Source organism: Hippocampus zosterae, chromosome 1 (genome assembly GCF_025434085.1).
Source record: "Hippocampus zosterae strain Florida chromosome 1, ASM2543408v3, whole genome shotgun sequence".
NCBI lineage: Eukaryota > Metazoa > Chordata > Actinopteri > Syngnathiformes > Syngnathidae > Hippocampus > Hippocampus zosterae.
In genome coordinates, this window is record NC_067451.1 from 2,408,399 (window position 1) to 2,427,538 (window position 19,140).

At 48.7% G+C, this 19,140-nt stretch overlaps 1 protein-coding gene and 1 long non-coding RNA gene across 2 annotated transcripts in view; one reads left to right on the forward strand and one right to left on the reverse strand.

Annotated features, from left to right (window-relative positions):
• LOC127602482 (uncharacterized) overlaps nucleotides 1–19,140 on the reverse strand; it is a 250,228-nt gene that overhangs the window by 117,630 nt on the left and 113,458 nt on the right. The window lies entirely within an intron of this gene.
• The window catches only part of fgf11a (fibroblast growth factor 11a), a 35,560-nt gene that overhangs the window by 5,892 nt on the left and 10,528 nt on the right, over nucleotides 1–19,140 (forward strand). Inside the window, 1 exon segment of the mRNA XM_052068408.1 lies at nucleotides 17,189–17,299. Within this exon segment, the coding sequence (XP_051924368.1) occupies nucleotides 17,189–17,299 (111 nt within the window).

Here is a 19,140-nt window from a genome sequence, read left to right on the forward strand (position 1 = left end):
TGTGAGTGATGGATGCGTGCGGGTGGGCCATGTGCCGGAGTCCCGGCCTGACCCACATACCTTCCCTCGTTACGCAAGTAACCGCATGCAACCGTGCAAACCACGACTCCACTCGTCTTATGCCAAGGTCGACTTGACCCGCGCGGAACTCCCTAATGAAGCGCCTCACGCACGTGCCGAAGGCAAAACGCACATTCCGGCGGGGGCGCGACGACGTCGTCAGCAGACTGATGTGCTTGCACAAACAAACGATGAGACGCCGTGATAATTGAGGAAGCGGGTGCAGAGGGGAGATAATGTCGCCAACTCCCGTGCGTGCGCTTGTGCGTCCGATATGATCTAATGAGGGCGTTAAGCCGCCTATTGGATATCAAAGCCGAACCGAAATAGCTCGCGTTGTCCTCTGGAGTCGCCGTGCAACCGCGGCCTTGAGGACAACAGCTCCAGTTCTGGTCTAAGCCGAACCGGGTGGGTACGTCGTCGCTCGCGTCGTCATTTGTCAACTCCTGTTGTGAAGGCACACCGGTCGGTCAAGAATGCGCGAATGTCGAGCGTCCCACCGGACGGGACCGCACCGAGCAGCAAGCGGCCTTCTTCTCAAGGACGTCGGGCCTTCCGCCCTCCCCGCCATGTTTTCTCGCTAAATCATTTCGTTTTGGGCCACGGATTCCGCAGCTATTGTGTTGCTGCGTTGTATCCTGGCGGCGCCGTTGTGAACGGATCAGTGTAAAACAGCCTTGCTGAAGACAGAAGCAGCGAGTCACAATATTAGGGACACTTGAGCGACACTCATGCTGGAGAAACAACGTCCACCGCATTGCGTCGCCTTGTTAAAAGCTGTTAAAAGTTGATGCAAATATTTCGCGCCTGCCATGATGAACGTGCCTCCCCCCACCACCGTCTTCTGGCTTTTTGATTGATGCTTTGTTTTACCGCAAAATGTTTTGAGGGAAGCGGCTGGGGAGTGTATCAATCATCGTTATCAGATCATGTATTTCTGCTATTTTTTCCACCCCCCCCCCCCAAAAAAAATATTTCATGCCAGGATCTTTAATTTGCAGAGAACTGAGTGCGCTTCAGACTCCCACAGCTAGATGGCAGAATATATATATATATATATATATCCATCCATTTTCCGAGCCGCTTGATCCTCACTAGGGTCGCGGGGGGTGCTGGAGCCTATCCCAGCCGACTTCGGGCAGTAGGCGGGGGACACCCTGGATCAGTTGCCAGCCAATCGCAGGGCACACAGAGACGAACAACTAGCCACGCCCACACTCACAGCTAGGGACAATTTAGAGTGTTCCATCGGCCTGCCACTCATGTTTTTGGAATGTGGGAGGAAACCGGAGCACCCGGAGAAAACCCACGCAGGCCCGGGGAGAACATGCAAACTCCACACAGGGAGGCCGGAGCTGGAATCGAACCCGGTACCTCTGCACTGTGAAGCCGACGTGCTAAGCACTGGACTACCGGGCCGCCAGAATATATATATATATATATATATATATATGTGTGTGTGTGTGTAAATCCTGTATATATACTGTATATATACACACACACACACATACGTACGTAAATATACATATACACACATACACACATACACACACACACACACACACACACACATATATACATAAATATACATATTCACACACGCACACAAGTAAAACATACATATACACACACACAAACACACTTACTTAAATATTCGTATATACCAGTGGTCACCAACATGGTGCCCGCGGCCACCAGGTAGCCCGTGAAGACCACTTGAGTAGCCCGCCAGTGCCTGGACATTGTGATTTGCTAGTAGAAATTATGATTTAAAAATGCAAACATTGGCAGTACTGTGAGACATTTCGAAACACGATCAAAGTCTGACAATTTAAATCATCAAGTATTAAAAATAACACATCCTCATATTATTGAAGGTATTTTGGACAAATATGTTATTTCAGACGTGTATCAATTTGGTAGCCCTTCACACAATCGGTACACATGAAGTTGCTCTCACCCTCAAAAATGTTGGTGACACCTGGTATATACACACACACACACACACACACACACGCACATATATGTAAATATACATATTAATACACATACACATTTGTAAATATACATACACACACACGTAAATATACACACACACGCACACCAACACACACACACACACAGTGATCGACTGTGTCGTTTTCAATTACAATATGACATCTCACCATAGATGCCAGACGCGTGTTAGTTTTTCCGCTGACATTGGGTCATATATGTTGGTTTCTCGCTCAACAGGTTTGTGCCGTCCTTAAATGCTCATTTTTATGCAAGAGAGCCCTTCGTACTGGGGAAAAAAAGTTCCAATTTTCATGGTTTGCTTCTAACTCTTTGTTGTTGAGTGAGGTAATTCCTGCAAAATGTATTTGCCGAAAATGAATGACACTATGAGCACGTATTTTGCACGTATCCATGCAGAATGTCGTGTTTTTGCTATTTGTCATCTGGTTAGGAAGTGCGCGGGTCTACGTAACACTGATGAAAAACGGTGGCCCCCTCCACCATTGAATATGTTCAAAAGAAAAAAAATCCAGAAACAATGTGCCAAGATTCTGGTATTTGACTGTTCAAATATTGCAGTTTGCAGAGATATTGCACCGTGTCAACTGTCGTCATGACCCGGTAAACCACTTCATCGCTTTAACGCTTCAGTATGGGTCTTTTTTTTTTTTTTTTTACCCCTTTTTGGATCAAAATCTCGACCTGACGCGTCGGCTTGAATTCTCAACCCAGCATTTGCTCGGAACCTTCTGGACCCAGCACTCTTCTTCGCTCTTTCACCCAATTTACATCACTTTTTGACCCAGCGGTTGATCACACGCGATCCCCGGTAATCGCGATCCCTTGAAAAACAGTGCTGACAGTTCCAGATCAGGATCGTAAAGCCGGCATTAGCATTTTACGGGCAATCAATTTGCCGCATGGTTTGTGCGCAGTAGCCGGCGAGACGCAGGGGTCACATGGCGGCGTCACTTGGGTTCCGCGCACACATCCACTTGAGTATATGTCAACACGCAGCGGGGTGGTCACGAGCCTCACTTTGTCCCTGACCAGCCTGACACCGTCCGGACTCATGAAGTCACACGTCATCTTTGGCCACTCGGGTGCGTGTTTAGCTCCCACACAAACAGGCGCACGCTGCCCTGTCACTCATCGTCTTGCCAGAATAAATTGTCCCCAGCAGAAGTGGCTGCGTGCATGCGTGCTTGCCTTCATTTACTTTGATCACACGCAAGATTGTGGCACCCGACGGGCGGTGTCGGATTCGCTGACAGTCGGCGCTCTGTGACTGATGTCCAAGTGGATCCGCAACATTTTAGAAGGTGGTTACAACAAAACGGAACCAAAAAAAAAAAAGAAAAACCCCAAAACATTCATCTTCCGAGCCGCTTGATCCTCACTAGGGTGGCGGGGGGTGCTGGAGCCTATCCCAGCCGTCTTCGGGCAGTAGGCGGGGGACACCCTGGATCAGTTGCCAGCCAATCACAGGGCGCACAAAGACGAACAACCGTCCACGCTCACACTTACACCTAGGGACAATTTAGAGCGTCCAATCAGCCTGCCATGCATGTTTTTGGAATGTGGGAGGAAACCGGAGCACCCGGAGAAAACCCACGCAGGCCTGGTGGAGAACATGCAAACTCCACATAGGGAGGCCGGAGCTGGAATCGAACCCGGTACCTCTGCACTGTGAAGCCGACGTGCTAACCACTGGACTACCGGGCCGCCATTAATACTATTATTTATTCATTCATTCATTCATCTTCCGAGCCGCTTGATCCTCACTAGGGTCACGGGGGGTGCTGGAGCCTATCCCAGCCGTCTTCGGGCAGTAGGCGGGGGACACCCTGAATCGGTTGCCAGCCAATCGAAGGGCACACAGAAACCAACAACCATCCACGCTCACACTCACACCTAGGGACAATTTAGAGCGTCCAATCAGCCTGCCATGCATGTTTTTGGAATGTGGGAGGAAACCGGAGCACCCGGAGAAAACCCACGCAGGCCCGGGGAGAACATGCCTACTCCACACAGGGAGGCCGGAGCTGGAATCGAACCCGGTACCTCTGCACTGTGAAGCCGACGTGCTAACCACTGATCTACCGTGCCGCCAACCCCAAAACAAAACAAACCAAAAAAAAAAATTGGAAGAAAGGCACGAACACCCCAATCGGATTGCGCCATCTTTAACCGTCCTGCTTTTCCTCCACTTTGATGACTTTCCTCCCCCCGCTTGTCTTTCCTTCCCCGCGGAACATTTTAAACATGCACGCATGCATCCCCACTCTTAAAGCGCGGCTGCCGAGTGAATGCGTGCATCACGCTGAATAATGGAGATCCACTGTAGGCGTGTGCGCCCGCGCTTTTCAATGTGTATGTACCGCTGTCGATTCGGGACCTTGGGGCGATTCGTTGAGTTCGGAATGATAAGCTAAGATAAGATAAGAAAACCTTAATTTCTCTCACAATGGAGGAAGTCCCAATTTAAAACACAAGGTCACGTGGTGGGCTTGAAATAAAAAACAAAAAAACACCTTGCATCTCCACGGCACATTTTGAGTCGGGCCGCATGCATAAATCCAACTATTCACGTTTAGCGAGTTTCGCGGGATCTGCAGGCCACGCGCAGGCGGAGGGGGATGGGGAAAGCACGAAACTCCTCATCATGAAATGCTTGCAAATGATATGCCCCTCGGTTAATTTTTCACATTTGATCGGGCGCCGTCCACTCAAAGCTTGAACAGCAAAACACATTTTTCTCTTGATGACGGAGGGAAATAACACATCGATGGCCATTTTCTTTTTCAAAAGCTGAAGTATTGAGCCCAGGAGCTGAAGAGCGATGCTCTCCGCAGTGCTGACCTTACCACCGACAGAGACATTAGCAACGGAGGCACCCAAGGTGGGAAGGAACGGAGATCCATCTTGGCCAGATGGGCCGATAAGCGAAGAAGTAACAAGAGCTAAAAAGACGCTTCAAAGTAGCGAGGAGGAGATGGCGGCGATAGGGAGAAACCGGGAGTTAAGCGGGCCAAGGGAGGAGGGAAAAACAGTCGGCTGAAGGATGGAGCTAGCGGAAAAGCTCACTTAAGCAATGGAAGGTTGACTCACGCAAAATCGGATTTCCAGTCAAATGAGAAGTCATGATTGATGTGTTGTTTCTGGCATGTGCCATTTGTGCGGCCGCATTGGACGGCCTACCCGGAAATGGGTGGCAACATTCTCCCAATACACAGTATTTCGTATTTGCCACACAGATTAGCCATCCATCCATGATCTGAACCGCTTTATTCTCACGAGGGTCGCGGGGGTTCCCGGAGCCTGTCCCAGCTGTCTTTGGGGAGTAGGCGGGGGACACCCTGAACCGGTTGCCAGCCAATCGCAGGGCACACAGAGACGAACAACCATCCGAGCTCACACTCACACCTAGGGACAATTTAGAGTGTTCCATTAAGCTACCATGCGTGTTTTTGGAATGTGGGAGGAAGCCGGAGTACCTGGAGAAAACCCACGCAGGCACGGGACGAACCTAGAAACTCCACATAGGAAGGCCGGAGCCAGAATCGAACCCTGTACCTCTGCGCTGTGAGGACGAACAACGAACAACCACCCGCGCTCACAGTCACACCTAGGGATGATTTAGAGTGTTCAATCAGCCTGCCACGCATGTTTTTGGAATGTGGGAGGAAACTGGAATACCCGGAGAAAACCCACACAGGCATGGGGGAGATCATGCAAACTCCACACAGGGAGGCCGGAGCTGCAATCGAACCCGGTACCTCTGCACTGTGAAGCCGACGTGCTAACCACTGCACTACCGGGCCGCCAGCCCCAAAACAAAACAAACCAACAACTAAAAAAAATTGGAAGAAAGACATGAACGCCCCAATCGGATTGTGCCATCTTTGCCCGTCCTGCTTTTCCTCCACTTTGATGACAGTCACACCGAGGGACAATTTAGTTTCATTTTAGTTTTATTTTAGTATGTTTAATTTCAATCAGACTGCCACACATCTTTTTTGGAATGTGGGAGGAAACTGGAATACCCGGAGAAAACCCACACAAGCATGGGAATAGATCATGCAAACTCCACACAGGAAGGCCGCAGCAGGAATCAAACCCTGCACTTCTGCACTGTGAGGCCGGCGTGCCAACCAGTTATCCACCACGCCTAGATAGATAGATAAATAATCCATATCTATCTATAGATGTCGTCTTTCTAGACTTAACATGTTGTGTGTGAAATGGTCGTGCTGTGGAATGGAATATGAATTTGTGCCCTCTGTAGTAGAGATCTGGTAGTAGAAGTACTTTTAAAAAAAGTATTGTTTTTGTTGCTGTTTGTTTGTTTATTGAACATAAAACATATACAGTAATAATTTGACAGAAAATAAGGTAGATAAAAAATTAAAAAGAAAGAAATCAGTCTTCATTCAACACAGTTATTATGTTCAAGGGAGTAGGATGAAGTAAAAAAACGTATCTAGTCCTACCCCGTTATTTGTTTATGTCTACTCAATCATTTTTATATCAATCAGAAAAGAAAAAATAATAAGAAGAAATACAACTGCCGATTCAAATGCTTGATTTCAGTAAACCAATACCAACTCTGAAATGTAAAAGTCACAGTTTATTTATTCATTCATCTTCGGTACCGCTTGATCCTCACTAGGGTCGCGGGGGGTGCTGGAGCCTATCCCAGCTGTCTTCGGGCAGCAGGCGGGGGACACCCTGAATTGATTGCCAGCCAATCGCAGGGCACACAGAGACGAACAACCATTCGCACTCACACTCACACCTAGGGACAATTTAGAGTGTTCAATCAGCCTGCCATGCATGTTTTTGGAATGTGGGAGGAAACCGGAGTACCCGGAGTAAACCCATGCAGGCCCGGGGAGAACATGCAAACTCCACACAGGGAGGCCGGAGCTGGAATCGGACCCGGTACCTCTGCACTGTGAAGCTGACGTGCTAACCACTGGACTACCGGGCCGCCCACAGTTTATTTATTTATTTATTTATTCTGCGATTGGATATTGCGATATATGCGATTGGAACTATTGAATGACTGAATATGTATTTATTTATAATGAACTTGCATGGTGATCATACTGAAATGGGAAAGAAAAATCACACGACACACCTTTGTGATAAAACTAATTTTGACAATGTCGTGTCGTCATCTATGGAGCTTGAAAAAAAAAAATGACAACATTACTTTGGACAGAAGTCTCAAGTCTTTGTGCTTCACTTTACACTTCTGCCCAAAATTATATAAGAAGGAAGAGATGTTACTGCTCCATCTCGGTGTGACTGCAACGCTCGGGCTTGAGACACGGCGGCATCAAATATTAACGACCTCTCTCCACTCCCCCTTCAACGCCCACGCCCTTGGGGCCGTGCGGTGGTTTCCTGCGGGAGCATAACATGTAAGATTCATGTCATTGAGGGAAGGCCGGGGAACACCGTGCGAGCGCACGGCAAAGGACAGAACGGGGGTCGGGAGTGCGCGCCTCGCCGCTGACGTCCGAATGCGGCGGAGCGAGGTTTGCGTGCGGCAGCGGGAAACACTCGGGGAGAGTCGGGAGGAGCGTTTGCTGGCACATAACCCGAGGGGGGGGGGGGGGGAGACATCGAGCCCGACTGTGCGCGCAAAGGACGAGAGTTGTGACAAGTGCGCACTTGAGGTGCAAAGTGGGATATTGCAAGAGCGATACCAGTAATGTGTTAGAAAGTTACACAGAACTCGACTCGAGAGATTCACATTTTCAAGATGGCGGCCCGGTAGTCCAGTGGTTAGCACGTGGGCTTCACAGTGCAGAGGTACCGGGTTCGATTCCAGCTCCGGCCTCCCTGTGTGGAGTTTGCATGTTCTCCCCGGGCCTGCGTGGGTTTTCTCCGGGTGCTCCGGTTTCCTCCCACATTCCAAAAACATGCATGGCAGGCTGATTGGACACTCTAAATTGTCCCTAGGTGTGAGTGTGAGCGTGGATGGTTGTTCGTCTATGTGTGCCCTGCGATTGGCTGGCAACCGATTCAGGGTGTCCCCCGCCTACTGCCCGGAGACGGCTGGGATGGGCTCCAGCACCCCCCGCGACCCTAGTGAGGATCAAGCGGTACGGAAGATGAGATGAGATGCGATTTTCAAGATGGAGAAAATAGGAAGGTACGCTGCCCACTCTGTGCTGGTGACAAAGTGTTATCTAGCTTCAAAATCAAAAAAATAAATATATGTCCCATGGGCATCAAGTTTGACACCTGTGCAGCGTTGCATGGATTTGAATGAAGCCGGGGCCAGACTGGAGGAGAAATTCTCTACAAATCAGTTTAATTAAAGAGTAGCGATGCATGAGATTGCACTGGGAGCCTATGGTGCAAAGGATATGATTACACAGGCAAGCACACACAGATTGGGGAGACAAAAAAAAAAAAAAAGAAACATGCTAGTAGATTCTGCAGTGAGATTTTTTCAGTGGGGGTGGGGCTGGGGGTGAGAAGTTGTTTCCCCGGCTGTGCTCCCACTTGGAGCAAGGTGGCATTAAGCGGATGATCGATACAGTCTGGATGCAACACGTTACGGATTGTGAGCCGGCTCGCATTCTTGGAGGATGAGTTCAATCACTACAATAAATAAATAAATAAATAAACTAAAATCTAGGGGTGGCCCGGTAGTCCAGTGGTTAGCACGTCGGCTTCACAGTGCAGAGGTAGCGGGTTCGATTCCAGCTCCGGCCTCCCTGTGTGGAGTTTGCATGTTCTCCCCGAGCCTGCGTGGGTTTTCTCCGGGTGCTCCGGTTTCCTCCCACATTCCAAAAACATGCATGGCAGGCTGATTGAACACTCTAAATTGTCCCTAGGTGTGAGTGTGAGTGCGAATGGTTGTTCGTTTCTGTGTGCCCTGCGATTGGCTGGCAACCGATTCAGGGTGTCCCCCCCGCCTACTGCCCGAAGACGGCTGGGATAGGCTCCAGCACCCCCCGTGACCCGAGTGAGGATCAAGCGGCTCGGAAGATGAATGAATGAATGAATGAATAAAATCTAGTGAATTTATAGATTTGCCCTCTACCACTGAATCAAAATAACACTTATTATTGTCCTTATTGCATCTGTCTCACTGTGAAAATAACTTCAAGCACGTCTACTTAAAAAACAAAAACAAAAACAAAAAAACCCCAATGCATCAACGTTGAATGCTAGGCGCTACGATTGTATTATTGTCCAAGTTTTATGTTGTGTTCTATTGTATTCTTGTTATTTTATGTTAAATGTTGCAGAAAGCGTTTTGTTCCAGCTGCAGCCGTTGCAAAAAGTGCGACGTAAATATAGGATGAAGCTAAGTTAATTGCTCGACACAAGCCGCGCCTAGCTAGCTAGCTTGCCCTGCTTAACACTGTCCTGCCACGGCTCCTCGAAGTCACTTATCGTCGCCTCCACAGTGGCAAATGAGATAAACTTCTCACAAGTATTTGTTATCACTAAAAGAAGACGAGGAGTAGTAATAAATAAATACATAAATAAATAAAAAGAAGCCATGCTAATTGCCAAGCTAACAGGAAATATGGAGCAGTGAAGCCACTTTAGTGAACTTTCACTAGAGAATATCGAACTATGAACAGCAAATTAGCGGGGAAATAAAAAGAAGCCATGCTAATTGCTAAGCTAACAGGAAATATGGAGCAGTGAAGCCACTTTAGTGAACTTTTACAAGAGAATATCGAACTATGAACAGCAAATTAGCGGGGAAATTAAATATGGCGTAATAAAACTTTTTTTTCCCCACAATATAAAACTACATTTGCACCCCCCCCCCTCCCGCTGTATATGTTTCCCAATTATGCAAATCAAGGATGCCAGAATCTGCAGGTCATGAGTGAAGCCAGAAAGACGTCCAAAATTAATGAAAAGAAAACAAGGGACGAGAAAAAAAAAAGACAAATTAAGACAAATGAGCCAAAATCCTCATCGCGCAATCTAATATGTGCATAATAAACCACAGTGGGGCGATGAGACGCTTCCATCCGCGACATGGCTGGCATTTCCGTAGGTTTGACTGATGGACTGCGGCACATCACTCATCAGAAACGGACGGTCAGGGCCGATGTTCACTTTGCAAATGAAAGTGATACGACCTGCGGCAAAATTAACAACAACAACAAAAATGACCCCCAAAAAAGTTCTCGTTAGGCATGTCTTAATTGCCTCATTTGGGAGAGAGGAGAGAAAGTGTCGCTTCTTTTTTTTGCAAAGACTCCTGACGCTCGTTAAGACTGCATTTTCAGTCTCCTGTGTGTGTGTGTGTGTGTGTGGAGCCTGATTAGCATTGTGCCCCATGTTCCACTGCTGTGGCTTCTGAGAGAGGCTATGACAAAGCAAGCATGGAGAAGAATGCGAAAGGGTGAGTGAGAGAGAGAGAGAGAGAGAGAGAGATACATGAAGGAGGAAAAAGTGCTGGCTCAGCATTGTGCCATGCAGGGCAGGAAGGAGAAGAGAGGCGGGAGGTGAGCGACGTGTACATCCGGCGGCCAAAACATTAGGTACGACCGCACGTCTCATTCTCTCCGTCACAGAGCTCTTCATATCGTTGCTCTCGAGCGGAAAAATGGAATGGTATCTCGCATCTTTCGTGTCATCAAAAATCTGATGCAATCACAAAGTTAATTCACCAAAGAACTGTACTGACAGTTTGACCAGAAATAAAATAATTCATTCATTCATTCATTCATCTTCCGTACCGCTTGATCCTCACTAGGGTCGCGGGGGGTGCTGGAGCCTATCCCAGCTGTCTCCGGGCAGTAGGCGGGGGACACCCTGAATCGGTTGCCAGCCAATCGCAGGGCACACAGAGAAGAACAACCATCCACGCTCACACTCACACCTAGGGACAATTTTAGTGTGTTCAATCAGCCTGCCACGCATGTTTTTGGAATGTGGGAGGAAACCGGAGCACCCGGAGAAAACCCACGCAGGCCCGGGGAGAACATGCAAACTCCACACAGGGAGGCCGGAGCTGGAATCGAACCCGGTACCTCTGCACTGTGAAGCCGACGTGCTAACCACTGGACTACCGGGCCGCCCAAATAAAATAATCAATAATATAATATATAAAATACATAAAATAACCAAAATAAATCAATATTTCACAAAAGCAGAATGACTGTGGTTGCGTCGTCTTCCCAAATGCTTTCTCGAAACTCCGTGAGTGATGCAAGAAATGAAACGAGCTGAGAAAGCATTGCAAGAAATCTGCACACAATGACCTTTGTTGCTGACCAGTTCCATTCTGAAAACCATTTGTGACAAAATAGACGTATTCAAATATATCTAACCTATTTTGAGTCTTTGTTTGGCAGGCAGGACTTTGTATGGTAGCCTTGTTTCTCTGAGTGAGTTTTATGGTGTTCCACAGGGTTCAATTTTGGGACCCCTGCTGTTTGTATTGTATTTGCTGCCTCTGGGTTCCATCTTAAGAAGGCATGATATTTACTTTCACTGCGATGCAACAAGGACACGTTCACCATTGGGCTACTTTTGTATTGTCTGGAGGAAATCAAATCCTGAATGGCACTAAACTTCTTGAACTTCAAGGAAAAGAAAACAGAAGTTATAGACATGATGCGGCACCCTCCCGGTCTAGAATGACATATGCAGGTTCTTTCAGCAGGGCTATTGTGCGACTTTGTCGCCGTCACTTGTGCCGGAGTCAAACACTTCAAGTGTGTATGGACAGGAAATTGGTTTGTATTTGCCCCTTAATGGCTCCTGGAGGAATATTGCCATTCATCTTGGTAGAAGTGTGCACTTAGCATGTAGCGGAGACGTACAACACTGCATTAACCAGCTGAAAGATGGAGGCTACCAAAGGAGGCGGGGCAAAAAAAAGCGATACAGAGAGGAGAGGGGAGAGTTAACTGCGCGTGGGTGGGAATTGTGGTTCCTCTTCATTGACTTCCTTTTCATTACAACGGCGAGGTGATCGATCTCCCCGCACCCGCTATCATCATCATCGCCTCCCTCTCGCACCTCCACGACCTTCATCGCCCTTCGTATCCTCGTCCTCGGCTTCATGTCCCCCGTGCCACCTTCTGCAGATACCATCTCCTCACCTTCGCTCGCCGTTCGCTACTTATCTAATCGTATGCAACTGACTCTATTTCGACTCTATTTGGCCATATCTGCTACCTCTGAAGACGAGCGCTCTTCAACTTGATTGATGGGAAACCTCTATAGCCCGGCGCTAGCTGGAAGGGCAGATCCTGATGTGGCATCAGAGAGTAGCGTCGATTCATTGGACAAGAATTCCAAGCGGTCTACCCCCCCCCCCCCCCCCCCCCCGCCACCGACCCTGCTCGGTGTTAAGTACGCCATTTTGGTGCCCCTCACAACTTTTGCTTCTGGAAACTGATGAGAAATGTGCCTCAAATTCGGATCCCAGTTCCAGAAGCAAGTTCCTGTGGCACTTGCTTTTGAGGCTATTTACACACACCGGACTTTGTATCTCACGCCACCCCCGTCACACCCCCCACTTCGGCTCCTCACTTTATGTACGCCTTTGTCTTCTCTCTCTTTCTCTCTCTCTCTTTCATCCAGTTTTCTATCTGGCCCTTTATCCCGTCTGCTTATCTTCCTCCCTACACGCACTCTCTGCTCCCTTTCGTCTCCGGCGGCTTCTTTTGTCCCCCAGACTCGATCATTAGGCCCCTTTTATTTTTGTTGTTTTAAGCTTTATATCATTCTCTCTTAGGGTACAGTTTGACCTCGTCGTCTTTGCCTTGGCGGGAGTTTTTTTTTTTTAATTGCTCGAGTCCATTCACGTTGCGGACGTTGTATCGGTCTGTCGTGGTGAAGAAGGAGCTGAGCCAAAAGGCGAAGCTCTCAATTTACCGGTCGATCTACGTCCCAACCCTCACCTATGGTCACGAGCTATGGGTCGTGACCGAAAGAACGAGATCCCGGATACAAGCGTCCGAAATGAATTTTCTCCGCAGGGTGTCCGGGCTCTCCCTTAGAGATAAGGTGAGAAGCTCAGTCATCCGGGAGGGGCTCCGAGTCGAGCCGCTTCTCCTCCACATCGAGAGGAGCCAGATGAGGTGGCTTGGGCATCTGATTCGGATGCCTCCTGAGCGCCTCCCCGGTGAGGTGTTCCGGGCATGTCCCACCGGGAGGAGACCCCGAGGAAGACCCAGGACACGCTGGAGAGACTATGTCACCCAGCTTGCCTGGGAATGACTCGGGATCCCCTGGGGAGAGCTGGATGAAGTAGCTAGGGAGAGGGAAGTCTGGGCTTCCCTGCTAAAGCTGTTCCCCCCACGACCCGGCCCCGGATAAGCGGTAGATGATGGATGGATGGATGGATGGATGGAGTCCATTCACCTTTCAACATTTGCTTGAACCGCCCATTCCGTGAGCAGTTCTTGACCGTCGACTATTCGTAAACTCTCAGCGAGTGATCAGCAGAAGTGGGAGTCAGTCAAAAGTCTCAACCTTCAAGTTTCAGATCCCGTCATGGCGCAGGTGAACCGATCCCACGCATAAAGTCAAAATCGTTGAGCCCCCTGTGTATGCAGCTCAAATCCTTAAAACCTTTCCATCAGACAAAGACACGTTTTTCAAAGTGTCCTTGCCAACGCTCCGACAGATGAAGATGAAATGGAAATCCAAAAGAACGTCTCCCGGTTCAATGTGACCATCGTAATCCTATTACAAAATAGATAAATAACAACATCGTCAAAGCCTCCGGGCAGTACGCAAGCAGCTTGACTCGTTATTTATTTCTTTTAGACATTTTTTTTTTTCACGTCAACTTCACCCGATAAACTTTTTTTTTTTTCTCGAGTCGGCTTGAAGCGGAGTTTGTCTTGCGTGTGTCTCGGGTGACCTCGTGTGTGGCTTTGTACTTTCTCGCTAATTCTCAAGGACCCTATTGCTTGGCCCCCCCATACCCCCCCCCCAAAAACGGTTCAGAAAAAGCGAGGCGGCGGCTGATCTAGTGGTCAACAAGAAAGAGAAGCAGTTTATTTTAAAGCTCCTCCATCTCACTCGCTCGCTGTTCTTGCGGTCAAAATGATCTCGCTTCGCCCTTGCTTTCGATGTTCTGTCACCATGACTCCACATGTTCCATCATGTGTTTACCATTTGATGCCATAAATGCTGAGGGCTGAAATATTACCGGTTGTAAAATCCATACCGTATATCCACGCATTAATAGCCCGGGGCGTCTCGTGCTTATGGCGAGCGAGCGGCAGAGTGAGAGAGAGAGAATATTGGAGTCAGTAGGGAGTAACAAGCTTATTAACTGTGGAAAAGAGGCAGGAAGCGGTTTTGTCGGAAGTAGCACGTGGCTGTAGTCAAGCAGGACTTTCCCTAAAAAGCTTCTTTGGTCAATGACGTTGACCTTTGCGGCGGCGAAAAACGGTGGATGGCCCAGTTTGACTTTTCTGGCGTTCCGCATTCCGGCTGGTGTAAAGCCAAAGTTGACGGTGCTCCGTCTCCAGCTGTCGGTCGGCGACGACAGAACCGAGGAGGTTGCGTCGTGATACGCAGATCACGCAATGGGAAGGGTCAGCCTCTGCCGCAGGGAGACATCAGCTCTGCGCCTGCGACAGTCAGCGCATTGTCATGGAAAGCAATTACTGCTGCTTTATTTCGAAACAATTTTTACTTCTGTGGATTTTGGGAACAAGTCAGGCAAGCAAATTTGACTCCTTTTTGTTTGGTATCATCAGCATTTCCAAACAGCTCCGAGTTGGTTAAAACGGCGCCGCGTCCACTTTACGTTGTCACCCCATCATCCCAGATGCGCTAGCGAATGCGAGGCGCTAAGCTAACCTGCTCTGTAGAATGTCTTCGGGAACAGCGCCGTGTGGATCCGGGGGCAAATAAGATACACTTGTCACAAGTGGCGCAATCACTAAAGTAGTGGCGAAGCATTCGACACCAAGTTACATGAGACCATAGAGAAGCTAATGCTAATTGCTAATGTCAGCTGTACGCAGCTGTTTACGCAGAAGTGTGTCGAGAACCGCGTGAGTGCGGCTAGCAGCCAGTACTGAACAGAAATTTCGCGTTACAATTATCTAGCGTGGGCGGCCCGGTAGTCCAGTGGTTAGCACGTGGGCTTCACAGTGCAGAGGTACCGGGTTCGATTCCAGCTCCGGCCTCCCTGTGTGGAGTTTGCATGTTCTCCCCGGGCCTGCGTGGGTTTTCTCCGGGTGCTCCGGTTTCCTCCCACATTCCAAAAACATGCGTGGCAGGCTGATTGGACGCTCTAAATTGTCCCTAGGTGTGAGTGTGTGTGTGAATGGTTGTTCGTCTCTGTGTGCCCTGTGATTGGCTGGCAACCGATTCAGGGTGTCCCCCGCCTGCTGCCCGAAGACAGCTGGGATAGGCTACAGCACCCCCCGCGACCCTAGTGAGGATTAAGCGGCTCGGAGGATGAATGAATGAATGAATGAATTATCTAGCGTCAAAAGAAGGCGACAGCTGTGTTGTCAGCACACGCTAAAAAATAAAAATTGATCCTCACTAGGGTCGCGGGGGGTGCTGGAGCCTATCCCAGCCGTCTTCGGGCAGTAGGCGGGGGACACCCTGAATCGGTAGCCAGCCAATCGCAGGGCACACATAGACGAACAACCATTCGCACTCACACTCACAACTAGGGACAATTCAGAGCGTTCAATCAGCCTGCCACGCATGTTTTTGGACTGTGGGAGGAAACCGGAGCACCCGGAGAAAACCCACGCAGGCCCGGGGAGAACATGCAAACTCCACACAGGGAGGCCAGAGCTGGAATCGAACCCGGTACCTCTGCACTGTGAAGCCGACGTGCTAACCACTGGACTACCGGGCCACCGCTTTGAAATATCATGTTCTGTCCAAAGAACTTGTGCATGAATTCAAAATTCGAAACAAAAAAAAAATGTAACGGCCTTCAAGATGCCGTGGTAGAAATACAGTTTAACAGTATATTCTGAAGTCCTGCTCCAACCGCTTTGGTGTTACACCAAAGCAGATGCGCAAAGCGGCACATGGCCGACGATGTGATTTGAGGCTTAATTTGGGATTAACACTCAGGATATTCCAGATTAACACACTCCAGTTTGACCTTCTACGTCCGGCCAGCCGACCACGAACGAGTGAGCTTTTATCTGCGGCGCTTTACAGAACGTCGGTCTACCTCGCTGAGGCCCCTGGCGTCCAATCGGAGGCCACGGCGTTCTGTTTGTTGACGTGTTTCTTTCCCTGATTACGGATTGACATTTCAAGCAATGTGAAACGGGGTGCGTTGAAAGGATTACATTTTGTCGCCGTAAATGATTTGCAGAGATGTGCTGAATAAGACGGTGAGAGAATTCGTTTTTACACGGAGGTGCGTTTCGATGAAAGGCTCACGCGCACACACAAGCCTGCTGCCGTCTCGGGGCAAACTGCCAGCTGCTCCCGTATATCTCTGTTCTCATTCATAGTTGATGTTTCCTCATTAAAAGTTGATCGCGGGAACACTTGCGCAATGCTTCTTCTAAGTCGCCGTCTTCGGCTCTTTAGTTTGCAGCGTCCTCGGACTGCGTACGACAGGCACAAGATCATAATTCGGCCGCAAATTGGCCCACTGCGAAACAGAAACCCGATATGAGCGGGACTGCCAAGCTAAAGTGAACCCCCCCACCCTGCCCCTAAAAAAAAAAAAATTCACCATTAGGGACTCTTCCGCGTACACCGAGCCACTGAGCCCAACGCTTCTTCTTGACACGCTGCGGCATAAAACTAAAACCGGGCATTGGGGATCCAATGCCCGGATGCGGTATTAATTTCTACTGAACCGCAAAAACATGGTGGGATTGGTCATAAAGTGAGGAAACGGCGATAATAAAAGGGAGACGGTCACTGTGGATATTTTGGGATGCCGATATGATACGGCGATCGATTGGCTCGGTGACGATAGCGCCGCCTTCCCGCACAGAGCAAACAACCACGTGGCGTCTCGGTAATCCCGCAGAAGGTCACAGCCGCACGCGTCGCAGCGACTTTTTTACTATTTGACCAGTTGCCAGTGCAAATATCAGGACTCTGGCTTTCCTTCCCCATGCACGTCCGTCCGTGTAACCCTTTTCCTCGTGTGCTTTTTGCTTCGCAGAGCCGCAGCTGAAGGGCATCGTCACGCGGCTGTACTGCCGCCACGGCTTCTACCTTCAAATGCTGCCGGACGGCACCATGGAAGGCACAAAGGACGAAGGCAGCTCCTTCTGTAAGTGTATTGTATTGTATTGTATATTGTATTGTACTTAAAAGTTAAAGACAACTGAACAATGTTACTGGAATGTGCTTAAATATACTGTACTGTAAGAACAATTTAAAAAATCTGTTTTATGTTATGTGTTGTGTTTATTATTTTACTTTATGTTAACTGTTTTGTAAAGCGCTTTGTTACAGCTGCCGCTGTTGTGAAAGCGCTATATAAATCAGCATGTATTGTATTGTATTGTATTGTATTGTATTGTATTGTATTGTAGAAAGGTGCATCCCGCAATTGTATTATGGGATGTCGCTCATGTGGCATTTTCCTGTCACAACGTCGATCCGGATGGAAACGTGAAGTGAGCACAACGGCGACATTTACGGGTAAGCGGGAGAGGACAATGGCCTCTTTTGGCCGCGGAGCCGCTGCTGGTCCTTTTTCCGCGACTTGAACATTTGCTGAGCGGAGATTTTGTTTGCTTTAAGGTTTGGAATGGGCCAAGCGGTAGGCTTGAGCAACCCCCCTTGTAAGAAAAGAGACCGTGAAATCGCCCTTTGTCGTGTCTTCTGATGTCTGATCATGGAGTCTTAAAAACGGGCGTTGAGGGTTGGACTGCAGCCCACGGCGAGAATTATGAAGACACTGATGCTGCAAGAGTGACTCCATCAACACTCTGCAAAGATGAGACTTGAAATGGTGTCGCTTTGTGTCGTGCCGCCGTCTGACCGTGACACAGGCGATCCCGTCTTCCCGGGACAAAAACACGGGGCGCCACCTGTCGGGCCCTATTTGTCACCCACGCTCATGGACTGCCTGGCGAGACTTGGACAAAAACGGCCCCAGGGGGACAGTATCGCCCCTTTCAGAGAGGAATCCGAAAACAGACAACAAAGATTGGGTCAGAGGGCTTTAACCTCCTTGGACGCCGAACTCTTGCATGACTGCACTGTCCACGTACATTCAGCGAATTAGTTAAAATTGTGAAATGCTTTGCATAGCACTATCTAGAATAGCAACAGTAGAAGTCACTTCACCGTGCTTCCCTAAATTAGAACCTCCATTAAATTGTCGTATTATTTGACAAAGAAAACAAAGAATTCTTTTTTTACTTGATGAAACGTCCTTATATGTGGACGCCGGGCCCTTATACTCCAAAATTTAACCTTATAATCTTCAACGCCAAAGACGTCATGTCCACACACGTGGACACACAGGCCACAGGACAAGAACAAGAAGCATTCTTGAAATCTCCTCAAATTATTTCGATGTTAGTAGTGACAGAGTAGAATACATGCATTTTATAAGAAAGAAGATCCGAAAATGATTAGATATACCAATCCATCCATAGTCTGAACCGCTTCATCCTCACAAGGGTCGCGGGTGCACTGGAGACTAACCCAGCTGTCTTCGGGCAGTAGACGGGGGACACTCTGAACCGGTTACCAGCCAATCGCAGGGTACTTAGAGATGAACAACCATCCGCGCTCACACTCACACCTAGGGACAATTTAGAGTGTTCCATTAAGCTCCCATGCGTGTTTTTGGAATGTGGGAGGAAGCCGGAGTACCCGGAGAAAACCCACGCAGGTACGGGACGAACCTAGAAACTCCACATAGGAAGGCCGGAGCCAGAATCGAACCATGCACCTCTGCGCTGTGAGAACGACACGCTAACCACTCCGTCACCGTGCCACTGATGTGACAGTCTTTCTAAACTTTACATAAATATTTAGGGGATTTTTTTAAGTCAGTTTGTTTTGGCCTTATTTGGACATAATAATGTACATTCATTCATTCATGCATCTTCCGAGCCGCTTGATCCTCACTAGGGTCGCGGGGGGTGCTGGAGC